This window comes from Haliotis cracherodii, unplaced genomic scaffold, assembly GCF_022045235.1.
Source record: "Haliotis cracherodii isolate W230 unplaced genomic scaffold, xgHalCrac1.p SCAF_1, whole genome shotgun sequence".
NCBI lineage: Eukaryota > Metazoa > Mollusca > Gastropoda > Lepetellida > Haliotidae > Haliotis > Haliotis cracherodii.
Window position 1 is genome coordinate 30010988 of NW_027266264.1, and position 10256 is coordinate 30021243.

The window sequence follows — 10256 nt, forward strand, 5'->3', positions numbered from 1 at the left end:
GTAATACATAAATGTTTTCCGGCTGCGCATGCGCTATTGGACAGGAAGTTTTGGGCCAAAATGGTGGGTAGGCAAGCTGATTTAGCTGTCAAAATCAAATTTGCATGTAGTTGATGCTAGTTGATTGTAATATTCATTAAATTATTTGTCATGCTGCTTAATGTACTTTGATCAATATTTCACTGTCTACTATGTTTGTTTGCAGGCGGACTTTTTGAAAGGTCTCCCATCCTACAATGAGAGTAATTTTGCTAAATTCCATACTGATTCGGGGTGCAAAACCAGCGTATGTATGAAAATTTGAATTCTGTACAGTTTCTTACTATAGTTTAGATGTAACTTAACATGCACTAAACTATGTTTCTTGTGCATCATACCGCATGCTTAACGTCTCACTGTTTCAATGTTACTGGAGAACGCTACGGTACAAATCACTTCGCTAAAAATGGTCCACAAGAAAAGAATAAGAATGAAAGTTGCCGGGAAATACTTTTTTTAGGTATCATCATTAACAGCTCTTGGAGCACCTTTCGAATTCACAACTTTTTTAGACAGTTTAGACTCAGCTGTAGACAGTAGCGTCGTCAATACTTCATGGGTTTGTAAACACAACATTCTGCCATCATCCATGAATGTTACTACTAAAAACTGTCCAGGATGATTGTCTATTGTCCAGGACAAGACATGTTTAACAATTAAGTCATTGCCATTCTGATGTTACTAACTGCCTTAAGCATGTTAAGGGGCCAGTACGTTGACTAGTTGATCTGAAGCATTGTCTACAAACAATAGCCAACAAACCGATGCAAGGCTATCAGTACTCTTTATGTATTGTTTTGCATAATTATGTAGAGATGATATTTTAACTGCAACAGTGAGGTACATGACAGTATAGCTTTACATACCAAAGTGACTGTATTTGCTAGCTCTCCGAAGTGCTTCGATGACAACATGTGGAGCAAGACAACACATGTTGACAAGGGATAGATATGCAAATACAAATAGTTTTTCATGTTAACTTAAACATTTTATGACATACGGTTATCTAATTGTGTAGATTTAAGAGCATATGCATTCTGAAATATTTTGTATGGACTGTGTAAGATGTGGCGATGTGGCAGAGGTACAGGCTGGCTACTAAGTTTCCACCCTAACAAAGTAGTCTGGAATTTGTGCCTGATCATAGCCCACCAATGACTATTCTGAGTTATGTCCCTCGTATAGACCAATCAGATTCCACATCTCACATCACTTGCATTTGCTTCAAACATGATCTGATCGATAATCAAAATCTGTATTGTAATAAATCAGGCCTTTTCTTGCAAAGTGCATCAACTCTTTTGGGCACCTTGACTTTTAACATGAAAGTATTTGGATAATATTTGTCAACGCTAAGTTGATGATAGACATGCTTTGCAAATCCTGCAGTCGATCAAAATCTGCACGTTGAAATCATTGTTTACGAACCAGATGTCTAGTTCCAAGCCCAATTTTGATTGGACTATGCAAGGACGGTAAGTCCAGCCAAAATATAACTTATTCATGATAAACTGTGGTAAGGTATCTCAGAAGGCTAACACTGTAAAATGGGCCTTAATCCGGACTACAAGCAGCCACAAGCACCCACGAGTGCATGCATGTTGCTATGTTAGTGCAATAATCTTGGGCGGGACATTAAACCCCAGTTCACCTCACCTCTAATCCAATCAGGCTGGCAGTTAGTATTCTGTAAGAAAATATCACGAGCTTTCTCATAAATTTGCCTCTAATTAAGACATGGCCTGAGTGAGATATTAAATGCAGCACTTGCGTTGTCGGCTTCGCTGAGCAGACCTCTTTGGTTTTGTTTGAGAATTGAATCATGGACAAACTACATGTGTGAAATTATTTCATGCATGATTTATGAAACCCCAATGCCTAATTTAAGCATTCTTGCATTGAATGCAATGTTAAAAGAAATTCCAATTTCAAACCCAACATAATTATTTTTCCCAATTTTCCAGCCAAGGGCTGTTTACATGGATAATTCAGAAACGGAATACAGAACCAAGCAAAAGGCTTTGTCACCGTATACTTATTACATGTTTTACTTAACTTTGATGTATGCCACAAATCCACTAAGATGAACTTAGGACATGTATACTAGGAAAATAATTGATCACAGAAAGCAATCATTTATTAAATCAATTGATTCAAACAGTATTGCCATCAGGATCAGGTTAAGTTCTAGCTCTTGGTATGTCTGTTTGGGTTAAATATAACTAGTTGTGAAACATTTCAAGAAACTCATGTTGTACATTTGGGAAGAAAGTCGGATGTTTCCACATATTATCATCATTGAAGCTATTTGGACATTGCGAAACATCGCAACCAGCATAAGTTCTGAACAAGCCGTCTGTGCTAAACATCATTAAGATAAATATTGATAACAACTCTACCTACCGATTTATCTCTTGGATCCATGTTACCTGAAACAAGTATTATTTCTTTTGGCTTAAACTAGTGAAAATGGGTAACTAGTTGCTGTTGTTGGATCCCTGTATTTAATTTGTGATAATTTTCTGTGGCACCACAAACATACATATATATTACCTTTTCTTGTGTGATTTTTCCGTAGATTGGTAGGCCTACCGTGTACATCTCAACCAAAGACTATCCCTCTGAGCAAGGTAAGCTGCTTCTGCTGGCTTTCAAGAACAAATCACATGTATCCATTGTGGAATTTGTGCAGGCTTTGACACAATAAACATTACTGGTTCCAGCAGAAGTTTTCGGTCAGTAAGTTAAGTGAAGTCATCCTGGTCATGCTGTCAGAGCCATTAGCATGATGAGAACTGATATGTATGCATCTAATTATTTGAAGATGTATTTTTAGTTATTTTATGGGTTTTTCATGCGTCAAATAATGGTTATGTTTTTTATTTCTTCTGTTAGAGTTACCCTTTTCATGGTTGTGTGTGAATTTACAATGTACACTGCTGCTTCATACTTGAAAATTACATTTGTCTTGGAAAAACTTGATATATATTGTTATGCTCAATGATTTAAAAGTTTAAGCATGTATACATATTGTTCATCTATTCCAGTTTATTATCTTCCTCTCTTTGTCATGTCGATACCACTGAGAAGATCTTATGTTAATTTCAGTGATCACAACGGAGAAGACCAACATCCTCCTCCGCTATCTTCACCAACAGTGGGATAAGAAGGTATGTCACATTCAGAAATATAAAGACAGGGTTAGGCTATGGATCAGCTGAGATAGGAGTGAGGTCAGTAGGGACAGACTGGGGTATGACTGGTACAGACTAGGATCATGTGTGTGTTCACATTGCATAAGAATTTTTTCAGATGTTAAGTGATGAGAACAAGTTATGGTATTATGAAACATAATCAATATATCAAAGTTAAGAGACAGTAAGTTAACAGCGGAAGCAGTACTAGGGCAGATGGTTGAGAGAGGAAGAGGTAGAGTTATAGCCTGGATTAGTGGAGACAGGATAAGATAGGGTTCAGTAGAGAGAAGAAGAGATAGGGTTATAGTCTGGCTTAGTGGAGACAGAATAAGATAGGGTTCAGTAGAGAGATGAAGAGATAGAGTTATAGTCTGGATTAGTGGAGACAGATAAAGATAGGGTTCAGTAGAGAGAAGAAGAGATAGAGTGATAGTCGGGATTAGTGGAGACAGATAAAGATAGGGTTCAGTAGAGAGAAGAAGAGATAGAGTTATAGTTGGGATTAGTGGAGACAGATAAAGATAGGGTTCAGCAGAGAGAAGAAGAGATAGAGTGATAGTCGGGATTAATGGAGACAGATTAAGATAGGGGTCAGCAGAGAGAGGAAGAGATAGAGTTATAGCCTGGATTAGTGGAGACAGATAAAGATAGGGTTCAGTAGAGAGAGGAAGAGATAGATTTATAGTCTTGATTAGTGGAGACAGATGAAGATAGGGGTCAGTAGATAGGGGAAGAGATAGGGTTATAGACTGGATTAGTGGATGTGATGATGTGAGAGAAGTTTGAAGAAAAACTAGTATAAAGAAGTACAAGTAGAGCATATAATAATGATAAAAGCTGTGACTTTTGAGGTTTTGTGTGTTCTCTGTTAGGGATACAACAATTTTATTACTGAATGATTGAATTATTTTCAATATGGCTGTGATTACACTTCTGTAGGTCTACAGAGTTATGTATTTTCCAGAATGCCAGCAAGAAGAGAGACTCTACCAGGGCGAGTCTTGAGACCCCAGAGGGCAACTCACCCAGTAAGATGCCACGGTTATCATCCACTGATGACAACTCCTAGTGCTGCCTGTGTATGTGTGGTAGGACAACTGGAACACATCAATGTTCTCAGCACTGCCTCGTGGAGCTAACACTGTCGGTTGTCTGTGTCGGAAGATGGATTTTTGGGAAGTTGTATTGAAAAGATACCTCTTACAGTAATGACTGGTCAGGCATACTGGGCAATAAGATGGCAGCAGGAAGTTGCCATAGTGTTGTGTATTTGATGATGTTTAGTTGCGTGGGGGACAAGTGTTTGATGTCACATGGACATGGAAGTTAAAAAGTCTGGAGCTCCACCAGAACATTTTAATTAAGCAGTGAGTGTATAGGATCTGGCAGGTTTGGACAGGATTTAAGTGAATGTTGAATGGAGTTCAGCATGAGCTGTTTTTACCTGATGTTATTGCTTCACAGTTGCGCCATTCTTCTTTCTTTGTAGTGCAGACAAATGCCCCACTTGGTCTCTTTTCTGTCTGAAGCTGCAACATGTTGGTGTATTGCATTCATTGTAATGTGAGATCCCTATATATTCAGCAAGAATTGTATTCGGTTTCTCAAGGTGCATGTCATCAGTTTTACATAAAGTTTTTAAAGTTAATTTTGCAGAACACGAACCTGCAATGAGTTAAACTTTGTGTTTGGCCGTTGAAATATAAATAGTCAAAGCTGGTCAATTTTTATATCAAATGTAAAAATCAACCAGAAAGTTATACCTCCTAACATAATTGTTGCTGAAAACAGGGTGATATGTATGTTATTCATTTACGCCAGACCTCTGAGATCTGAGTTTGGGAGACTAAATGTGTTCCTCTCGTTGGATGGAGCAAGCTCATGGCGAATGTCAGGGATTCTTTCATTTGTTTAATGATATTGTGGTGAAAATAAAACCTTGACTGAGAAATATTAATGTGTACTGGCTCTTATTATGATTTTCATTGTAAATATCTTTGTATATATTTTCTTTGTACATATTAATTCTGTATTATTTGTCCTGTAACAGATGTTTGTTTTAGACAAGGAACATGAACATTGTACGTTACAAAGCATGGCAACATGTAGAATAACTATTCCCACCAGTGTTATCAACTAGCTGTCTGTTGTAGCATTTATCAGGAGGTAGCAACAAGCAGCCCCTATCTCATTCCAACCCCAATGTTACTTGATCAGGAACTTGGATTATGACCAAAAGAAATCTGTTCCAATCTGTTTGGAGGTAACCTCATCCTAAATACCTATTCTATCCCAGCCTCAATTTTGTAGTAAGTACATAAGTAATCTATGACAGTTCATGATGTCAGTGACCTCCCGTTCTTTGACCAGTCAATGAGAGTCTGTTGATGTCTGAATACCAGTCAATGAGGGATTGCTGGTGTCTGTATCCTTGTCGATGAGGGATTGCCAGTGTCTGTATCCCTGTCAATGAGAGTCTGCTGGTGTCTGCATACCAGTCAATGAGGGCCTGTTGGTGTCTGTATCCGTCAGTGAGAGTCTGCTGGTGTCGGCATACCAGTCAATGAGGGCCTGTCGGTGTCTGTATCCCTGTCAATGAGAGTCTGCTGGTGTCTGCATACCAGTTGATGAGAGTCTGTTGATGTCTGCATACCAGTCAGTGTGGGACTGCAGTTGTCTGTATCCCAGTTACTGAGAGCCTGCTGGTGTCTGTATACCAGTCAATGAGAGTCTGCTGGTGCCTGTATACCAGTCAATGAGAGTCTGCTGGTGCCTGTATACCAGTCAATGAGAGTCTGCTGGTGCCTGTATACCAGTCAATGAGAGTCTGCTGGTGCCTGTATACCAGTCAATGAGAGTCTGCAGGTGCCTGTATCCCAGTTACTGAGGGCCTGTTGGTGTCTGTATCCCAGTTACTGAGGGCCTGTTGGTGCCTCTATCCCAGTTACTGAGGGCCTGCTGGTGTCTGTATCCCAGTTACTGAGGGCCTGTTGGTGTCTGTGTACCAGTCAATGCGGGAATGCTGGTGTCTGTATCCCAGTCAATGAGAGTCTGCTGGTGTCTGTATCCCAGTTACTGAGGGCCTGCTGGTGCCTGTATCCCAGTCACTGAGGGCCTGTTGGTGTCTGTATACCAGTCAGTGTGGGACTGTTGGTGCCTGTATCCCAGTTACTGAGGGCCTGCTGGTGCCTGTATCCCAGTTACTGAGGGCCTGTTGGTGCCTGTATCCCATTTACTGAGGACCTGTTGGTGCCTGTATCCCAGTTACTGAGGGCCTGTTGGTGCCTGTATCCCAGTTACTGAGGGCCTGTTGGTGCCTGTATCCCAGTTACTGAGGGCCTGTTGGTGCCTGTATCCCAGTTACTGAGGGCCTGTTGGTGCCTGTGTACCAGTCAATGAGGGATTGCTGGTGTCTGTATCCCAGTCAATGAGAGTCTGCTGGTGCCTGTATACCAGTCAATCAGAGTCTGCTGGTGCCTGTATTCCAGTTACTGGGGGCCTGCTGGTGTCTGTATACCAGTCAATGAGGGATTGCTGGTGTCTGTATACCAGTCAAGCGATTGCTTGTCACACCGAAGACCCAGGTCGATTCCCAAAATGGGTACAATGTGAAGCCCATTTCTGGTGTCCCCCATCGTGATATTGCTGAAATATTGCTAAGAGCGGCGTAAAACCATACTCACTCACTGTATACCAGTCAATGAGAACCTTTTTGATGTCTTTATTCCAGTTAAATGAGAGCCATCTGGTGTTCTTGCACCCTTCAATGAGAGCCTTCTGGTTCCCTTATGCCAGTCACATAGAAGCCTACTAGAGTCAAAATATCCAGTTTGTTGAGGGCCTGCTGGTGCCAATACTGGTCAAAAAGATCCTTCCACATTCACTTTTTACACAACTGATATTGAACAAGCATGTGCTTAGCTCAAGCTCATCTACCAGAATCCTATTGATTCTGGCCACATTTATCTAACCAAATTTGAGGATTGACCACCAGGGAAATAGGTTGCTAAACCTGACCATGGACAGCAGATCCAGAACATATCACCTTCACTGATGAAGCTGTTCTCTCTTCAGTGGCTGACAACCTATTAAAGCCTGTCACTGGTTACTCCCATCCTACTGAACTCGCTTATCATAGGCTCCTGTCTTTCAGTAAAGGCTCCATTCCCCTTGGAACCGGTCTCTCACAGCATTGGCTCCCCATCCTGATCAAGCCCATTCAAGAATCTCTTGTCAGCTGCTTCCTCTCCCATTGAAGGTTGTCTGTCAGAGCATCACATCCTCATCCAATAACTCTATTATCAGTGGCACATGTCGAATGTGACGCCTTTAGGCCAAATCTACTGTCGCCCATCCAGGAAATTAGAATGATGTGTTCACTGGATCAGACATTGATTTGCCATGTATATATATATTCACATTGTTCGGTCTGTCAGTTAGTGTTATCATTGCTTACAATTTGTTATATTTCATTTCTGCCAGAAACATGCGATTTGTATTGTAATGATATGTAAATTCTTTCATTTACTTGTATTGTGCTGTCTCTGTCACCATTAAAACTCTCTGTAAGATGGGAATGTGTTTGTCATCTTGTTGATTGTACCACAAGTAAACAACGAAAGACTACATGATACTGGTTACTCATCCAATGATGAAAGTCAGTTTGTTGAATATATCTGTAATATTCTTATAAGTGGACCATTCGCAGGGTGAGTGAGTGAGTAAGTAAGTGAGTGATTATTGCTTAAAGATTCATCAGCAATCTTTCAGCTTCTCCCAAGCTCTGGGTTCGACATGGTCATTAGTTTGCAAGCTCTGCATGAGATCAAAAGAAATCTGCAATGACTACGTGTCTTCTCTTCAAGTTTTTGTCTTAAATGAACTGTGGATAAGTTACTGTTGGATTTAACCCATGGTGTCTTTTGCTGCACAGAACTTGAAGAGGCCAAGCTTGGAAGCACCTTGCAGCAGTAAGACATTGTACCCAGACAGTGTGGAGTCATGCTCAAGCATAGGTTGCACTTATTACATAAGTCATAAGGATGGAGTATTGCTGACATGATACAAAAGACATGTCAGTAAGTCCCAATGAACAATGTTATGATCAGAAGAGAAGGAAGTATGATATCCATGATAAGGCACCTATTTTGGCCCACTGGAAATGTCAAATTTTTTAAGTTGAAGAAAACTTTATGAACAAAATAGACGTGTTCAAATGGCAGACTGCTAGCCTTTTCTTTCTTACAATTGCACATTTTGGACTTCTGACATAATGAAAGAAAAGGCTGATTTTCTTTTAACTTAAAATGAAAATCTAAGTTTGTGCTAATCAGTGACCCAGTGTGTTTTCATCTCCATATCCTAAAAATTAGCTTAGGTCAAAGACTTGCTCGATTAAATACATATTTAAAAAAGGCTTCCTGAACATTGGCCTTTTGACACTTTAGCCTTATCTATGCATGTAGTGTTGTCATTAGTTCAAAACATGAACTGTTAGATTCTCATTCATATGCACACATCTGATAAATAGGTAGTGTTTTGTAAAGGTTTTCCTAATTTCTTATGCATATTCCATAGCCCAAAGTGGCCATCATACCTTGTCCTTTCTTCCTTGGTCAGACTCACTGACTTGGTTGATGCATGTTAATTGTCATAGATCCCAATTGCAAGGATCGATGCTCATGATATTTATCACTGGATTGTCTGGTCCAGACTCGATTATTTACAGACCGCCATCATATAGCTGGAATATTGCTGAGTGTGGTGTTAATCAACAAACCAAACCCTTACCTTTATACCTACTGTGCAAGTAGGGTAGGATACAGGATTAAATGTTCATTGAGTTGCTTAAATAAGTCTCTTGAACAAATACAATAATGTGCTCAGAACAATTAATCTTTAACCTGACAGTTCATAAAGAAGTCTTCTGAATGACAATGTGTCAAATGCCTCATGCCCCCGATCTGGTAGTAGATGATGATGGTATGTGTTCATGTCACACCTCAGACATGTAAAGATCAAGGGTTGTATAGGTCTTTAGCAATCCATGCTTGCTGTAAAAGGCAACTAACAGGATCGGTGGTCAGGCTCGCTGACTTGGTTGATGCATGTCATCATATCCCAATTGTGTTGATCGATGCTCATGATGTCAATCACTGGATTTTGTGGTCTAGACTTGATTATTTACAGACTGAAGCCATATAGCTGGAATATTGCTGAGTGCGACATCAAACAACAAACAAATGTTACACATGATTTTGTTACTTTTGAAGGTCAATGTAATTCAGTAGATCTCAGAACAAGGCATTGTGTTTCCCTAATGTCAACTTTTGTACAAGGTCAAGGTCACATTATGAAACAAGGCTCAAACCTCGGGAAATTTAGGTTTATTGATGACAAAGAAAGGTATTTTCCAAACATTTAAGGGGGCACGGGTGGCCCAGTCGTCTAAGGCGCCGCGATTCGCTGTGCAGAGTTGCGTCCCTTGGGCACGCCAGAAACCTATGATTGTGGGTTCGAATCCCGGTTCGCCCCGATTATGTTTCTAGGTTTGTCAGCACCATACCGTGCTTGTGGGTTTCACCGAAGTGGTAAACATCTGAGACCTGCATCACTTCGGGCTTTCCTCCCACATTAAGCTGACACGCTGCGATATAACTGGAATATTGTTAAAAGCGGCGTTAAACCCAACTCACTCTCTCACTCCAAACAGTTAAGATAAACTATAAATAACCTCGTCCTCACCGTGCATGTGTCAGGGTTTACCTAATGTCAAGGTCACTTTGGATATGGTCATTCACTCATGATATGACTTGTAAATAGTTCCATTCAGAAAGTGGATGTCCACATTAGTCTGCACCTATTCTGTTTAAAGGTTGTGCTGCATTAGACAACAGACATCACAAATTAATATAGATATTAGTGAGGACTGCCTTACTTTATAAAGTCCAAATGGTTCATGATACTTTTCTTGTGGAAAGTTTTCGGTATTCAGGAAGGTAGATGAACAGCTTTTGTTGC

The 10256-nt window shown here is 40.2% G+C and overlaps 1 protein-coding gene across 1 annotated transcript; it reads left to right on the top strand.

Moving 5' to 3' along the window:
* The first annotated feature begins 36 nt into the window (after positions 1-36).
* Positions 37-7779, top strand: LOC139475637 (DET1- and DDB1-associated protein 1-like). The gene is made up of 5 exons (XM_071258828.1): positions 37-63; positions 206-286; positions 2618-2669; positions 3148-3209; positions 4201-7779. The coding sequence occupies exons 1-5, from the start codon at positions 61-63 to the stop codon at positions 4303-4305; spliced, it is 303 nt and encodes a 100-aa protein (XP_071114929.1). The 5' UTR covers positions 37-60; the 3' UTR covers positions 4306-7779.
* The last annotated feature ends 2477 nt before the right edge of the window (positions 7780-10256 follow it).